Raw genomic sequence first — 18,553 nt, forward strand, 5'->3', positions numbered from 1 at the left:
TAATGCTCTGTTGTTGAACAGTTAGGTTACTGCTAGTGTGAAATGTGCTAAAATGTTCATTCTTGGAGATGAACATACACTTTTTTCCATATATTAGATGCTGAGACATGGGAAGGGCCTTGTTATAAGAAGTGTTTCTACTGTACCATTCAGTAGTATGAATTCCCCAAGATAAAAATGATATTCACAGTTTGCTTTTTATCAACAGTGGTTTCTTTCTGGCTGACTCTAGTGAGAAGAGTGGCAACAGAAACATGCACCTAGAGAACAAAGATGGCAGGCTGACTTCTGGTATGCTGGAGATAGAGGTACATCAGACATCAGCTCCCATGAGCGCTGGCTTGGGAGGGCCGGGGCTGGTGGGACTCAACACCAGCAACCATAGGCCACAGCAGGGAGACAGCAAGGCAGACTCCCTGAACGCCTACCCCAGTGGGGCAGCTGGGCAGAGCTGCTGGGCTCCTGTGGACCAGAATTTTGGCTCATTCCTCGCGAAGTGGAGGTGAGTTTAAAACAATTTTATCTTGTGAATGTGGAATTTACAAATACTGGGTTTTCTTGAGCATAGTTCTCTCACATTTTTTGTGGGAACAATTTCCAGATATTCTGCAAGAATCTTTCCAGCATTAGATCACTTTCCTGACCTGTTTTGAATGAATGCTACTTCTAAAATGCGGCTAATGTAAATCCAAAAGATAATAAAAATAGAAATAAGATCAGTTACATCACCTGTGTAAGTATTTTCTTAGAGCTATTAAAATCAGGGTATAGGTACACAGAAAGCAGGAAGGAAGAGTGTGTTAAGTTATCTAGTGCCATGCAACAAACTCCAAAATTCAGAATCTTAAAACAACACATGTTTATTTTCTCACAGTTTTGTGAGTCAGGAATCTGGGCATGGCTTAGCTGGGTCCTCTGCTCAGGGTCTTTTACAGGCTGAGAACAAGTGGTCAGCTGGAGCTGGCTGACCACGGTTCAAGTGGGCAAGGTCTGCTTCCAAACTCGTCTGTGTGATTGTTGGCTGGCCTCAGTTCCCCCCAGGCAGATGGACTGAGGTTCTCAGTCCCTTGTCAGGAGGCCTGCTCCATCGGGGCAAGCATGAGAGACAGTTCTTTGTAACCTAATCACAGATGTAACTCCCCATCACTTTTGCTGTGTGGGCCCATACTGAAGGGGATGGGATCACACAAGGGTGTGAACACCTGGAGTGGATCACTGGGGGCATGTCAGAGGCTGCCTGCCACAAAGGTAGAGGAGAAGAGGAGAGAAAAATCGTGAAAGGCTAAATGGACCAAAAAGATGACTGGTGTTTTCTATAGAAAACTATGTATGGAGCCCTCCGAGGTTATCTATATCTTCTCATTGTTTACAACTGATCTGAAAACTGATGACAATGCAAATGATTCTCATCCCAAGAAATACATTTGAAGTGTGTCTGATGGAATGAATTGTCCAGTTTTACACTGATTTTTCAATTCAGTTCAACATTTCTAATTGCCCATATATGTGTGGTTTCTTTTTCTTATTGGTTTCCTGTAATTAATGAGTTCAATAAAATATTTGATATGTGTTCATGTCACATATGTATGGCAGTCATGATTTTATCTTCTTTTTATACTTACAGTTTTATTGAGATAAATTGACATATAACACTGTGCAGGTTAAAGGTGTACAGCACGATAATTTGACTTACATACATCATGAAATGATTACCACAATAAGTTTAGTGAACATCTGTCATCTCATATAGATACAACATTAAAGAAATAGAAAAAAATTGTTGTCCTTGTAATGAGAGCTCTTAGGATTCATTCTCAACAACTTTCATATACAACATGCAGCAGTGTTAGCTATAGTCATTGTGTTGTATATTACATCCCTAGCACTTATTTATCTTGTAACTGGAAGTTCATACTTTTTGACTATCTTCATCCAATTCCCCCTCCCTAAGCCCCTGACTCTGGTAACCACAAATCTGATCTTTTCTGAGTTTATTTTTTGAAGTATAGTTGACCTACCATACCATGTTAGCTCCTCATCCACAACATAGTGATTCAATATTTCTATATATTTCAAAATGATCACCACAAGTCTAGTTACGATCTGTCACCATACAAAGATATTACTTAGTTATTGACTGTATTCCCCATGCTGTACATTTAATACTGTGACTCATTTATTTTGTAAGTGGAAGCTGTACCTCTTAATCTCTCTCACCTGTTTCTCTCTTCTCTCCACACCCCTCCGTCTGGCAACTAACAGTTTGTTCTATCTGTGACTCTTTTTCTGTTTAGTTATATTTGTTCATTTGTTTTGTTTTTCAGACTCCACATATTAAGTGAAATCATACAGTATTGGTCTTTCTCTGTCTGACTTATTTCACTTAGCATAATACCCTCTAGGTCCAACCATGTTGCTGCAATTGGCAGTACTTCATTCTTTTTTATGGCTGAGTAATATTCCATTGTATGTATATGTGTGTATATATACATACACACCACATCTTCCTTTTTCAGTCACCTATTTTTGGGCACTTAGTTTGCTTCCATATCTTTTTTTTTTAATAGATTTGAATCTCCTTTTATTTTTATTTATTTATTTATTTTTACATCTTTATTGGAATATAATTGCTTTACAATGGTGTGTTAGTTTCTGCTTTATGACAAAGTGAATCAGTTATACATATACATATGTTCCCATATCTCTTCCCTCTTGCGTCTCCCTCCCCCCCACCCTCCCTATCCCACCCCTCCAGGCGGTCACAAAGCACCGAGCTGATCTCCCTGTGCTATGTGGCTGCTTCCAACTAGCTATCTACCTTATGTTTGGTAGTGTATATATGTCCATGCCTCTCTCGCGCTTTGTCACAGTTTACTCTTTCCCCTCCCCATATCCTCAAGTCCATTCTGTAGTAGGTCTGTGTCTTTATTCCTGTCTTACCCCTAGGTTCTTCATGACATTTTTTCCCTTAAATTCCATATATATGTGTTAGCATACGGTATTTGTCTTTCTCTTTCTGACTTACTTCACTCTGTATGACAGACTCTAGCTCCATCCACCTCACTACAAATACTCAATTTTGTTTCTTTATATGGCTGAGTAATATTCCATTGTAAACATGTGCCACATCTTCTTTATCCATTCATCCGATGATGGACACTTAGGTTGTTTCCATCTTCGGGCTATTGTAAATAGAGCTGCAATGAACATTTTGGTACACAACTCTTTTTGAATTATGGTTTTCTCAGGGTATATGCCCAGTAGTGGGATTGCTGGGTCATATGGTAGTTCTATTTGTAGTTTTTTAAGGAACCTCCATATTGTTCTCCACAGTGGCTGTATCAATTTACATTCCCACCAACAGTGCAAGAGGGTTCTCTTTCCTCCACACCCTCTCCAGCATTTATTGTTTCTAGATTTTTTGATGATGGCCATTCTGACTGGTGTGAGAGGATATCTCATTGTAGTTTTGATTTGCATTTCTCTAATGATTAATCATGTTGAGCATTCTTTCATGTATTTGTTGGCAGTCTGTATATCTGCTTTGGAGAAATGTCTATTTAGGTCTTCTGCCCATTTTTGGATTGGGTTGTTTGTTTTTTTGTTATTGAGCTGCATGAGCTGCTTATAAATTTTGGAGATTAATCCTTTGTCAGTTGCTTCATTTGAAAATATTTTCTCTCATTCTGAGGGTTGTCTTTTGGTCTTGTTTATGGTTTCCTTTGCTGTGCAAAAGCTTTTAACTTTCATTAGGTCCCATTTGTTTATTTTTGTTTTTATTTCAATTTCTCTAGGAATTGGGTCAAAAAGGATCTTGCTGTGATTTATGTTATAGAGTGTTCTGCCTATGTTTTCCTCTAAGAGTTTGATAGTTTCTGGCCTTACATTTATATGTCCTTTATTATGTTGGGGAAAGTTCCCTCTATGCCTACTTTCTGCAGGGTTTTTATAATAAATCGGTGTTGAATTTTGTCGAAAGCTTTCTTGGCATCTGTTGAGATGATCATATGGTTTTTCTCCTTCAATTTGTTAATATGGTGTATCACATTGATTGATTTGCGTATATTGAAGTATCCTTGCATTCCTGCAATAAACCCCACTTGATCATGGTGTATCATCCTTTTAATGTGCTGTTGGATTCTGTTTGCTAGTATTTTGTTGAGGATTTTTGCATCTTTGTTCATCAGTGATATTGGCCTGTAGTTTTCTCTTTTTGTGACATCCTTGTCTGGTTTTGGTATCAGGGTGATGGTGGCCTTGTAGGATGAGTTTGAGAGTGTTCCTCCCTCTGCTATATTTTGGAAGAGTTTGAGAAGGATAGGTGTTAGCTCTTCTCTAAATTTTTGATAGAATTCACCTATGAAGCCATCTGGTCCTGGACTTTTGTTTGTTGTAAGTTTAAAATCACAGATTCAATTTCAGTGCTTGTGATTGGTGTGTTCATATTTTCTATTTCTTCCTGATTCAGTCTTGGCAGGTTTTGCTTTTCTAAGAATTTGTCCGTTTCTTCCAGGTTGTCCATTTTATTGACACAGAGTTGCTTGTAGTAATTGCTCATGATCTTTTGTCTTTCTGCAGTGTCAGTTGTTACTTCTCCTTTTTCATTTCTAATTATTTTGATTTGAGTCTTCTCCCTTTTTTTCTTCATGAGTCTGGCTAATGGTTTATCAATTTTGTTTATCTGCTCAAAGAACCAGCTTTTAGTTTTATTGATCTTTGCTATTGTTTCATTCATTTCTTTTTCATTTATTTCTGATATGAGCTTTATGATTTCTTTCCTTCTGCTAACTTTGGGGTTTTTTGTTCTTCTTTCTCTAATTGCTTTAGGTGCAAGCTTAAGTTGTTTATTCAAGATGTTTCCCTTTTATTTAAAGTAGGATTGTATTGCTATAAACTTCCGTCTTAGAACTGCTTTTGCTGCATCCCATAGATTTTGGATCGTCGTGTCTCCATTGTCATTTGTTTCTAGGTATTTTTTAATTTCCTCTTTGATTTCTTCAGTGATCACTTCATTATTAAGTAGTGTATTGTTTAGCTTCCATGTGTTGGTATTTTTTATGGATCTTTTCCTGTAATTGATATCTAGTCTCACAGCATTGTGGTCGGAAAAATACTTGATACAATTTCAATTTTCTTAAATTTACCAAGGCTTGATTTGTGACCCAAGGTATGATCTATCCTGGAGAATGTTCCATGAGCACTTGAGAAAAATGTGTATTATGTTGTTTTTGGATGGAATGTCCTATAAATATCAATTAAGTCCATCTTTTTTAATGTAATCTTTAAAGCTTGTGTTTCCTTATTTATTTTCATTTTGGATGATCTGTCCATTTGTGAAAGTGGGGTGTTAAAGTCCCTTGTTACTTTCGATTTCCCCTTTTATGGCTGTTAGTATTTGCCTTATGTATTGAGGTGCTCCTATGTTGGGTGCATAAATATTTACAACTGTTATATCTTCTTCTTGGATTGATCCCTTGATCATTATGTAGTGTCCTTCTTTGTCTCTTCTAATAGTCTTTATTTTAAAGTCTATTTTTTCTGATATGAGAATTGCTAATCCAGCTTTCTTTTGGTTTCCATTTGCATGAAATATCTTTTTCCATCCCCTTACTTTCAGTCTCTATGTGTCTCTATGTGTGAAGTGGGTCTCTTGTAGACAGCAAATATATGGGTCTTGTTTTTGTATCCATTCAGCCAATCTGTGTCTTTTGGTGGGAGCATTTAATCCATTTACATTTAAGGTAATTATCGATATGTATGTTCCTATTCCTATTTTCTTAATTGTTTTGGGTTCATTATTGTAGGTCTTTTCCTTCTCTTGTGTTTTTTGCCTAGAGAAATTCCTTTAGCAGTTGTTGTAAAGCTGGTTTGGTGGTGCTGAACTCTCTCAGCTTTTGCTTGTAAGGTTTTAATTTCTCCATCAAATCTGAATGAAATCCTTGCTGGGTAGAGTAATCTTGGTTGCAGTGTTTTCTCCTTCATCACTTTAAATATTTCCTCCAGCCCCTTCTGGCTTGCAGTGTTTCTGCTGAAAGATCAGCTCTTAACCTTATGGGGATTCCCTTGTGTGTTATTTGTTGTTTTTCCCTTGCTGCTTTTAATATGTTTTCTTTGTATTTAATTTTTGACAGTAGATTAATATGTGTCTTGGCGTATTTCTCCTTGGATTTATTTTGTATGGGACTCTCTGTGCCTCCTGGATTTGATTAACTATTTCCTTTCCCATATAAGGGAAGTTTTCAACTATAATCTCTTCAAGTATTTTCTCAGTCCCTTTCTTTTTCTCTTCTTCTTCTGGAACCCCTATAATTCGAATGTTGGCGCATTTAATTTTGTCCCAGAGGTCTCTGAGACTGTCCTCAGTTCTTTTCCTTCTTTTTTCTTTATTCTACTCTGCAGTAGTTATTTCCACTATTTTATCTTCCAGGTCACTTATCCGTTCTTCTGCCTCAGTTATTCTGCTATTGATCCCATCTAGAGTATTTTTCATTTCACTTATTGTGTTGTTCATCGTTGCTTGTTTCATATTTATTTCTTATAGGCCCTTGTTAAATGTTTCTTGCATTTTGTCTATTCTATTTCCAAGATTTTGGATCAACTTTACTATCATTATTCTGAATTCTTTTTCAGGTAGACTGCCTATTTCCTCTTCATTTGTTAGGTCTGGTGGGTTTTTATCTTGCTCCTTCATCTGCTGTGTGTTTTTCTGTCTTCTCATTTTGCTTATCTTACTGTGTTTGAGGTCTCCTTTTTGCAGGCTGCAGGCTCGTAGTTCCCATTGTTTTTGGTGTCTGTCCCCAGTGGCTCATGTTGGTTCAGTGGGCTGTGTAGGCTTCCTGGTTGAGGGGACTAGTGCCTGTGTTCTGGTGGATGAGGCTGGATCTTGTCTTTCTGGTGGGCAGGTCCACGTCTGGTGGTGTGTTTTGGGGTGTCTGTGGACTTATTATGATTTTAAGCAGCCTCTCTGGTAATGGATGGGGTTGTGTTCCTTTGTTGCTAGTTGTTTGGCATAGAATGTCCAACACTGTAGCTTGCTGGTCGTTAAGTGAAGCTGGGTGCTGGTGTTGAGATGGAGATCTCTGGGAGGTTTTCGCCATTTGATATTATGTGGAGCTGGGAGGGCTCTTGTGGACCAGTGTCCTGAAGTTGGCTCTCCCACCTCAGTGGCACAGCAGTGACTCCTGGCTGCAGCACCAAGAGCCTTTCATCCACATGGCTCAGAATACAAGGGAGCAAAAGTAGAAAGAAAGAATTAGTAGAAGTAGAAAGAAAGAAAAAAAGAAAGAAAGAAGGAATGAAAGAAAGGAGGGAGGGAGGGAAGGAGGAGGGAAGGAAGGAAAAAAGAAAGAAAGAAGATAAAGTAAAATAAAATAACGTAAGATAAAATATAATAAAGTTATTAAAAAATAATTATGAAGAAAAAACATTGAAAACAAAACAAAACAAAACAAAAAATGGACGGATAGGACAAATGGTGGAAGCAAAGCTATACAGACAAAATCTCACACAGAGCATAACATACAAACTCACAAAAAGAGAAGAAGGAGAAAAAGTCACAAATCTTGCTTTCAAAGTCCACCTCCTCAATTTGGGATGATTCGTTGTCTATTCATGTATTCCACAGATGCAGGATACATTGACCACTGTAACTAATGCTGCAATGAACATAGGAGTGCATATGTCCTTTCAAATTAGTGTTTTCATTTTTTTCCATATATATTCCCAGGAGTGGAATTGCGTTATCATATAGTAGTTCTATTTTTAGTTTTTAAAGGAGCCTCCATACTGTTTTCTGTAGTGTCTGCATCATTTTACATTCCCACCAACAGTGTATGAGGGTTCCCTTTTCTCTACATCCTTGGCAAGGTTTGATATTTATAGATTTTTTGATGATAGCCGTTCTGACAGGTCTGAGATGATATCTCATTGTGGTTTTGATTTGCATTTCCCTGATGATGAGTCATGCTAAGCATCTTTTCATGTGTCTATTGACCATCTATATGTCTTATTTGTAAAATTGTCTATTCAGGTACTCTGCCCATGTTTTTAATTGGTTGTTTTTTGTTTTCTGTTTTTTTTTTTTTTTTGATGTTGAGCTGTATGTGCTCTTTCTATATTTTGGATATTAACCCCTTATTTTGATATACCATTTGCAAATATCTTCTCCCATTAAGTAGGTGGACATTTTGTTTTGCTGATAGTTTCCTTCACTGTGGAAAAGGTTTTTAATTTGACGTGTACATTGTTTTTTGCTTTTGTTTCCCTTCTCTGAGGAGACACATCCCCCAAAATATTGGTAAGACGGATGTCAAAGAGCATACTGCCTATGTTTTCTTCTAGAAGTTTTATGATTTCGTGTCTTACATTTAGTCTTTAATTCATTTTGAATTTGTTTTTGTATATGTTGTGAGAAAGTAGTCTAGTTTTGTTATTTTGCAGGTAGCTGTCCAGTTTTCCCAATACTATTTATTGAAGAGCCTGTCTTTTCCCTGTTGTATATTCTTGACACTTTTGTCATAGATTAATTGCCCATGTAAGTGTGGGTCCATTCTGGGCTATCTCTTCTGTTTCATTGAGCTATGTATCTTTTTTGTGTGTGCCAGTACCATGCTGTTTTGATTGCTGCAGATTTGTAGTATAGTTTGAAATCAGGGAGTGTGATACCTACAGTTTTGCTCTTTTTAAAGATTGTTTTGGCTATTTGGGGTCTTTTATGTTTCCATACAAATTTTAGAATTATTTGTTCAAGTTCTATGAAAAATACTATTGGTATTTTGATAGGGATTGCACTGAATCTGTAGATTGCTTTGGGTAGTATGGTCATTTTAACAATATTAATTCTTCCAATCCCTGAGCACAATATACTTTTCCATTTGTTTTTGTCATCTTGACTATCTTTCATCAACATCTTATAGTTTTACCTTCTTGTTTAGAGTTATTCCTAGATATTTTATTCTTTTTGATGCAATTGTAAATGGGATTGTTTTCTTGCTTTCTCTTTCTGATAATTTGTTGTTAGTATAAAGAAATGAACAGATTTCTATATATTAATTTTATATCCTGCAACTTTACCAAATTCATTGATGAGCTCAAGTAGATTTTTGGTGGTGTATTTAGGATTTTCTATGTATTGTATCATGTCATCTGCAGTGACAGTTTTCCTTCTTCCTTTCCAGTTTGGATTTCTTCTATTTCTTTTTCTTGTCTAATTGCTATAGCTATGACTTCCAATATTTTTCTGAATAAAAGAGGCTAGAATGGACATCCTTATCTTTTTCCTGATCTTAGAGGAAATGCTCTCAGCTTTTCACCATTGAGTATGATGTTAACGGTGGGCTTGTCATATGTGGCCTTTATTATGTTGATGTATGTTCCCTCTATACTCACTTGTTTCAGAGTTTTTTTTTAATCATGAATAGATGTTGAATTTTGTCAAAAGCTTTTTCTGTATCTATCAAGGTGATAAGATGATTTTTGTTCTACAATTTTTTAATGTGGTATATCACTTTGATTTGTGGATAATGGGCCATCCTTGCACCCCTGGGATAAAACTCATTTGATCATCATGTTTGATCCTTTTAATATATTGTTGAATTCTGTTTGTAATATTCTGTTGAGGATTTTTGCATCTATGTTCATCAGTGATATTGGCTTGTAATTTTCTTTTTTTTAAAAAAGAAGCTATCTTTGTCTCGTAGAAAAAGTCTAGAAGCGTTCCTTCCTCAGCAGTTTTTAAGAAGAGCTTGAGAAGGGTAGATGTTAATGCTTCTTTAAATGTTTGGTAGAATTGACCCATGAAGCCATCTGGTCATGAATCATTGTTTGTTGGGAGTTTTTAAAAATTGCTAATTCAGTTTCATTACTGATAATTTATCTGTTCATATTTTTTATTTCTTCCTGATTCAGTCTTTAGAGGTTGTACATTTATAGGAATTTGTCCATTTCTTCCAGGTTGCCCATTTCATTGTTTGTAGTAATCTCTTATGATCCTTTTTTTTTTGTGTGGTACACGGGCCTCTCACTCTTGTGGCCTCTTCCGTTGCAGAGCACAGGCTCCGGACGCGCAGGCTCAGCAGCCATGGCTCATGGGCCTAGCTGCTCTGCAGCATGTGGGATCTTCCCGGACGGGGGCACAAACTCGTGTCCCCTGCATTGGCAGGTGGACTCTCAACCACTGAGCCACCAGGGAAGCCCTCTTATGATCCTTTGTATTTCTGTAACTTCTTCCTTTTCATTTCTGATTTTATTGATTTGTGCTCTCTCTGTTTTTCTCTTGATGAGTTTGGCTAAAGGTTCATCAATCTGTGTATATATATATATATATATATATATATATATATATACATGCTTATTTTAAGTTACTGATTTCTTAAGTTTGAATGCTTTTTTTTGTGTGTGTGTGTGGTATGCAGGCCTCTCACTGTTGTGGCCTCTCCTGTTACAGAGCACAGGCTCTGGATGTGCAGGCCCAGCGGCCATGGCTTCACGGGCACAGCCGCTCCACGGCATGTGGGATCTTCCTGGACCAGGGCACGAACCCGTGTCCCCTGCATCTGCAGGCGGACTCTCAGCCACTGCGCCACCAGGGAAGCCCTGAATGCTTTTTAACAACCCTGCATTTTTACTCCCTCTCAATATTTACTGTTCTTTTTTTTTTTTTTTTTTTTCTGTGTGTGTGGTATGCGGGCCTCTTACTGTTGTGGCCTCTCCCGTTGCAGAGCACAGGCTCTGGACATGCAGGCTTAGCAGCCATGACTCACGGGCCCAGCCGCTCCTCAGCATGTGGGATCTTCCCTGACTGGGTCATGAACCTGTGTCCCCTGCATTGGCAGGCGGACTCTCAACCACTGTGCCACCAGGGAAGCCCAACATTTACTGTTTTTGACATCAGATTTTACATCCTTTTGTTTTGTGTACCCCTTAACTACTTACTGCAGACATAGATGATTTTACTGCTTTTGTAAACTCCTACTATCTTTATAAGTGGTTGATCTACTACCTTAACTGTATACTTGCCTTTGTCAATAAGATTTTTCCTTTGGTAATTTTTATATTTCTAGTTGTGACCTTTTCTTTTCTGCTTAGAGAAGTCCCTTAAAGGTGGTTTGCTGGTACTAAACTCTTCTAGATTTTGCTTGTCTGTAAATCTTTTGATCTCTTCATCAAATGTGAATGAAAGCCTTGCCAGGTACAGTATAGTTGGTTGTAGGTTTTTCCCTTTCATCACTTTGAATATATCAAATCACTCCCTTCTGGACTGCAGTTTCTGCTGAAAAATCAGCTGATAGCCTTATGGGAGTTTCCTCATACATTACTAGTTATTTTCCCTTGCTATTTTTATTACTCTCTCCTTATCTTTAATTTTTGTAATTTTAATTATAATGTATCTTGGTGTAGATCACTTTGGGTTGATCCTATTTGGAACTTTCTGTGCTTCCTGGACCTGGATGTCTGTTTCCTTTCCCAGGTTAGAAATGTTTTCAGCAGTTATATCTTCAAATAAGTTCTCTGCCCCTTTCTCTTTCCTTCTTCTTCTGGGACCCCTATAACGTGAATGTTTGTTAGTATGCTTGATGTTGTCCCAGGAGTCTCTTAAACTGTTCCATTAATCAATTTTTCTTTTTTCTGTTCAGCTTGCATGATTCTCATTACTTTTCCAGCTCACTGACCTGTTCCTCTGTCTCATCTAATCTGCTGCAAAACTCCTTCTTGTGTATTTTTTATTTAAGTTATTGTATCCTTCAGCTCTGTTTGGTTTTTCTTTATATTTTCTAAGTTTTTGGTAAACTTCTCACTGTGTTTATCCATTCTTCTGAATTTGTTGAGCATCTTTATGGTCATTTCCATGGAAACTCTATCAGGTAGATTGTTTATCTCCACTTTGCTTTGTTCTTCTGGTGCTTTATTTTATTCCATCATTTGGAACATGTTTCTCTGTCACCTTATTTTACCTAATTCTCTATTTTTATTCCTATGCATTAGATAGAATGGTTACATTTTTGTATCTTGGAGAAGTGGCCTTATGGAAGAAATGTTCTATATGTCTCAGCAGGGCACTCCCCTCTGGTCATCAGAGCTAACTACTCTAGTGTTGCCCCCTATGTGGGCTGTGTGGGTCCTTCTGTTGTGATGGGCTGACTACTGTGGGTCATCTGGTGGGTGGCTGGCCCCTGGTCTGGTTGGTTGCTAGGCCCTGCCTTTTGCAAAGGATTCTGGCAGCTGATGGGTGGGGCTGTGTCACAAAGTGGCTGGCTGCAGAGCCCAAATGGTTGCAGGGCTAGTGCTGCAACCACTGCTGCTCCTACTGCTACCACAGCCACAGCCAAATTTGAAGCAAATGGAGGGCCAGAGGAGCCAGATGAAGATATGGGAGTTGTTGTTCTCTTTGACTAATCACCAAAAAGCAACCAACTCAGCCAGCTTTATTTGTGAAACAAGAAAATAGAGGCTTATTTCTCTTAAAGAAAAAAAAAATGTCAAGGGTCCTGGATCTAGTGTCAGCCTATTGGTGGGCTGGGCTGGGCTTGTGGGGCTCCTGGAGATGGTATCATCCTGCTGGTGGGTGGGGCTTTGGGGAGCGTGTCCCAGGGCTGGTGCCAGACTGCTGGTGGGTATACCAGGGTGCTGGTGTCTCTGGCTTCAGGACTCTGGGGGTCCCAGGCTTCAGGACTCTTGGGGTCCCAGAGTTGGTGTCAGTCTGCTGGTTGGCCAAGCTGGATCCTGGGGTCTCTGGCTACAGAGCCCAGGGGGTCCTGGAGCTGGTGTCAGCTCTTTGGTAGGTGGGTCCAAATCCTGGTGTGGCTAGCTGAGGGGCCCAAGCTGTTCCAAAACTGGTGTCGGCTTATTGGTGGGCAGGGACAGGGTCCTGGGCATTCTGGGGTAAGCGCTGGCTCTCAGTTTTTTGGTGGAGCTGCTTACCAATGTCTCTGGCCCTAAGGCCTGGGTGTCCTGGAGCTGGTGTTGGCCTGCTGGTGAGTGGGGCTGGGTCCCAACAGTCCACAGTGGTCTTGGGGCTAGTGCTGGTATGCTGATGCGTGGGTCCATGTTCTGTGCCCTCTCGTGGGTGGGGTTGTGTCCTTGGGTGGCTGGAAGGTCCTAAGGCAGTGGGTCTGCTGGTGGGTGGGGGTGTGTCCCCACCCAGCTGGTTGCTTGGCCTGAGGTGTCCCAGTACTAGTGTCAATAGGCTGGTGGGTGAGACTCGGTCCTGGTGCTTATAAGCTGGAAGGAGGATTCCAAAGTGATGCTTGCCAGCACCAATGTCCTCATGGTAGAGTGAGATCCCCAAAAGCTCTTCCACCCACATCTATGTCCCCAGGGTAAGCTCCAGTTACCTCCTTCCTCTCCAGGAGGCTCTCCAAGATCTGCAGGTCTGTCTGACACAGGCTCCTTTCAAATTACTGCTTCTGCCCTGGATCCTGGAGCATGTGAGGTTTTGTGCATGCCTTTTAAGAGTGGAGACTCTATATTCCACAGCTCTCTGACTCTCCTGAAGGTAAGCCCCACTGGCCTTCTGGGGACTCATCTTCCTGGTGCAGCTGGGGGGCCTGATGTGGGGCTCAGACCTCTTGTTCTTTGTGGGGAACCACTGCAATTGTAATTATCCTCCATTTGTGGTTGCCCACACAGGGGATACTGCATCTCCACCCCTCTTATCCATCTTGTGGTTGCTTTTTCATATCTTTAGTTGTAGAAGATCTTTTCTGCCTTCAATTCTTTCTTACTGATAGTTGCTCTATAAATTGTTATAATTTTGGTGTTTCCGTGGGAGGAGGTGAGCTCAGAGTTTTTCTACTATGCCATCCTCCCCAGCTCTGATTTTGCTCTCTTTTAACAATAATCCTATAACAGAGGGAATAAACAACAAAAAATAGAGAAAGCAGACTTCATTCTGGTGGCACCCTGACCCTTATGTTTGGGATTCTGAACCTCCTCTTGTAGCTGCAGCCCTGGAACTCTGCAGGATACTTCTTGATGCTGCTTTCCCCCGTTCCTCACTGAGGAATTCCACCCCTTTGCTACTTGAGGCCTCCAAGTGAGAGGAATAAATTGCTTATACATTTTAAATGACATAGACCAAACAAAACTGCCAAGTTAAAGATGAATGAATTTTTCTAATATGCTAGTTTTCTTCATAGAAAAAGTAAACAATGTTTCACACAGCCTCTCCCATTTCTTCACTCCCTTTCTCATTCCCTTATCTAAATATAGCATGGTTTTGAATCTCAAATCCCAGAAAACTTTGAATGAATTCTTTCTTTTATTATAAAATAGCACATAAGATCTGATATGGATTAAATGTAGTATATTATCAGACTGAATTATGTGACATGACCAGTTCATCTGTCATGAACTGATTACTGTTTTTACTATTAACAAGCCAAAGTAAATAAATTGTTAAAAATTTGGAAATTGAAGGGGAAAAATGATTTTACAACAATTATTACTATCTACTGGCATTTACCTGTATTCCCTTCTGGCCTTCTCCCATATGTAATATGTATTTTTACATTTTTGTGCTCATAGTAAACGTCATTTTATATTTCTTTTATGTAATTTTATATTATAAATACTATCAGTGTTGTTACATATTGTCCAAAGCTATTATTTTATATATAGGTATTTCATTGAAATACAGTTGTTTTACAGTATTGTGTTAGTTTCAGGAGTACAACTTAGAGATTCAATGTCTTTACAGATTATATTCCATTATAGGTTATTACAAATAATGGGTATAATTCTCTGTGCCATACAGTAGTTTGTAGCTGTACCATTTTATAGTCCCACCGACAGTGTACAAGTGTTCCCTTTTCTCCACATCCTGGCCAACATTTTTTATTTGTAGACTTTTTGATGACAGCCATTCTGGCAGGTGTGAGGTGATATCTCATTGTGGTTTTGATTTGCATTTCTTTAATAGTTAGTGATATTGAGTTTCTTTCCATGTGCGTGTTAGCTATCTGTATGTCTTCTTTGGAAAAATGTCTATTTAAGTCTTCTGCCAATTTTTTTATTGGATTTTTTTTTAATATTCAGTTGTACGAGCTGTTTGTGTATTTTGGATATTAATCCCTTGTTAGTACCATCATTTGTAAATATTTTCTCCCATTCTGTATGTTGTCTTTTCATTTTGTTGTGCAAAAACTTTTAAGTTTGATTAGGTCCTATTTATTTATTTATTTATTTTTTGCGGTACACGGACCTCTCACTGTTGTGGCCTCTCCCGTTGTGTAGCACAGGCTCCGGACGCGCAGGCTCAGTGGCCATGGCTCATGGGCCCAGCCACTCCATGGCATGTGGGATCCTCCCGGACCGGGGCACGAACCCGCGATCCCTGCATCGGCAGGTGGGCTCTCAACCACTGTGCCACCAGGGAAGCCCTATTTTTGTTTTTATTAATTAATTTATTTTTGTCTTGGGAGACTGATTTAAAAAAATATTACTATGATTTATGTCTGAAAATGTTTGGCCTATGTTCTCTTCTAGCAGTTTTATGGTGTCATGTCTTACGTTTAGGTCTTTAAACCATTTTAAGTTCATTTTTATATATGATGTGCGGAAGTGCTCTAATTTCATTGTTTCACATGTGGCTGTCCAGTTTTCCCAGCATCACTTGTTGAAGAGACTGTCTTTTCTCCATTGTATATTCTTGCTCCTTTGTCATAAATTGACTGTAGGTGAGTAGGTTTATCTCTGGGACTTCTAGTCAGTTCCATTGATCTATGTGTCTGTTTTTGTGCCAATATCACACTATTCTGATTACTGTAGTTTTGTAGTATAGTTTGAAGTCTGGTAGGGTTATACCTCCATTTTTGTTCTTTTTTCTCAAGACTGCTTTGGCAACTTGGGGTCTTTTGTGGTTCCATATAAATTTTAGAATTATTTGTTCTAATTCTGTGAAAAATATCACGGCTATTTTGATAGGGATTGTAGTAAGTCTGTAGGTTGCTTTCAGTAGTATGGCCATTTTAATAATATTAATTTTTCCAATCCAAGAGTGCAGAATATCTTTCAATTTCTTTGAACGACCTTCAATTTCCTTCATTAATTTTTATAGTTTTCATTATATAGGTCTTTCACCTCCCTTAGTTAAGATTATTCCTAGGTTTCTTTTTAGATGAGATTTTTAACAAGGTTTTTTTTTTTTTACTTTCTCTTCCTGATATTTCATCATTAGTGTTTAAAAATGCAATAGATTTCTGTATATTAATCTTGTATCCTGCAACCTTGATGAATTTCTTTATTAGGTCTAATAGTTTTGAGGTGTAAACTTTAGAGATCTCTAAATAAAATATCATGTCATCTGCAAATAGTGACAGTTTTACCTGTCTCCTTCTAATTTGGATACCTTTTATTTCTTTTTCTTTTCTGATTGCTGTGGCTAGGACTTCCAATACTATGTTAAAGAGAAGCATCTTTGTCTTTTTCCTGAATTTAGCAAGAAGGCATTTGGCTTTTCACCATCGAGCATTAGGCTGAATGTGGGTTTGTTGTAAGTGGCCTTTATTATGTTGAGATGTGTTACCTTTATACCCACTTTGATGAGTGCTTTTTTTTTAACATCTTTATTGAGGTATAATTGCTTTACATTGTTGTGTTAGTTGCAGATGTATAACAAAGTGAATCAGCTATACGTATACATATATCCCCATATCCCCTACCTCTTGTGTCTCCCTCCCTCCCACCCTCCCTAACCCACCCATCTAGGTGGTCACAAAGCACTGAGCTCATGTCCCTGTGCTCTGCAGCTTCTTCCCACTAGCTATCTATTTTACATTTGGTAGTGTATATATGCCCATGCCACTCTCTCAGTTCATCCCAGCTTACGCTTCCCACTCCCCATGTCCTCAAGTCCATTCTCTACATCTGAATTTTTATTCTTGTCCTGCCCATAGGTTCTAAAGAACCATTCTTTTTTTTCTTTAGATTCCATATATATATGTGTTAGCATACAGTATTTGTTTTTCTCTTTTTGACTTACTTCACTCTGTAAGACACACTCTAGGTCCATCCACCTCACTACAAATAACTCAATTTCATTTCTTTTTATGGCTGAGTAATATTCCATTGTATATATGTGCCACATCTTCTTTATCCATTCATCTGTTGATGGACACTTAGGTTGCTTCTATGTCCTGGCTATTGTAAATAGAGCTGCAATGAACATTGTGGTATATGACACTTTTTGAATTATGGTATTCTCAGGGTATATGCCCAGTAGTGGGATTGCTGGGTTGTATGGTAGTTCTATTTTTAGTTTTTCAAGGAACCTCCATACTGTTCTCCATAGTGGCTGTATCAATTTACATCCCCACCAACAGTGCAAGAGGGTTCCCTTTTCTCCACATCCTATCCAGCATTTATTATTTGTAGATTTTTTGATGATGTCCATTCTGACCAGTGTGAGGTGATATCTCATTGTGATTTTTGTTTGCATTGCTCTAATGATTAGTGATGTTGAGCATCCTTTCATGTGTTTGTTGGAAATCTGTATATCTTCACTGCAGAAATATCTATTTAAGTCTTCTGCCCATTTTTAGATTGGGTTGTTTGTTTTCTTGATAATGAGTTGCATGAGCTGCTTGTATATTTTGGAGATGAATCCTTTGTCAGTTGCTTCATTTGCAAATATTTTCTCCCATTCTGAGTGTTGTCTTTTCATCTTGTTTATGGTTTCCTTTGCTGTGCAAAAGGTTTTAAGTTTCATTAGGTTCCATTTATTTATTTTTGATTTTATTTCCCTTTCTTAAGGAGGTGGGTACAAAAGGACCTTGCTGTGATTTATGTCAAAGAGTGTTCTGCCTATGTTTTCCTTTAAGAGTTTTATAGTGTCTGGCCTTACATTTAGGTCTTTAATCCACTTTGAGTTTATTTTTGTGTATGGTGTTATGGAGTGTTCTAATTTCATTCTTTTACATGTAGCTATCCAGTTTTCCTGGCACCACTTGTTGAACAGGCTGTCTTCTCTCCATTGTATATTTTTGCCTCCTTTGTCAAAGATAAGGTGACCATATGTGCGTGGGTTTATCTCTGGGCTTTCTATCCTGTTCCATTGATCTATATTTCTGTTTTTGTTCCAGTACCACACTTTCTTGATTACTGTAGCTTTGTAGTATAGTCTAAAGGCAGGGACCCTGATTCCTCCTCCTCCATTTTTCTTTCTGAAGATTGCTTTGGCTATTCAGGGTATTTTGTGTTTCCATACAAATTGTGAAATTTTTTATTCTAGTTCTGTGAAAATGCCATTGACTGTTTGATAGGGATTGCATTGAATGTGTAGATTGCTTTGGGCAGTATAGTATTTTCAGAATGTTGATACTTTCAATCCAAGAACATGGTATATTTCTCCATCTGTTTGTATCTTCTTTAATTTCTTTCATCAGTGACTTATAGTTTTCTTCATACAGGTCCTTTGTCTCCTTACGTAGCTGTATTCCTAGGTATTTCATTCTTTTTATTGCAATGGTAAATGGGAGTGTTTCCTTAATTTCTCTTTCAGATTTTTCAGCATTAGTGTATAGGAATGCAAGAGACTTCTGTGCATTAATTTTGTATC

At 38.4% G+C, this 18,553-nt stretch overlaps 1 protein-coding gene across 1 annotated transcript in view; it reads left to right on the forward strand.

Annotated features, from left to right (window-relative positions):
• Nucleotides 1–254: 254 nt before the first annotated feature.
• The window catches only part of OCA2 (OCA2 melanosomal transmembrane protein), a gene marked incomplete at both ends in the record, with an annotated part of 232,040 nt that continues 213,741 nt past the window's right edge, over nt 255–18,553 (forward strand). The window contains one exon of the mRNA XM_079924777.1: nt 255–502. Within this exon, the coding sequence (XP_079780903.1) occupies nt 255–502 (248 nt within the window). The remainder of the gene's footprint in view (nt 503–18,553) is intronic.

Source organism: Stenella coeruleoalba (genome assembly GCF_951394435.1).
Source record: "Stenella coeruleoalba genome assembly, chromosome: 6".
NCBI classification, from domain to species: domain Eukaryota; kingdom Metazoa; phylum Chordata; class Mammalia; order Artiodactyla; family Delphinidae; genus Stenella; species Stenella coeruleoalba.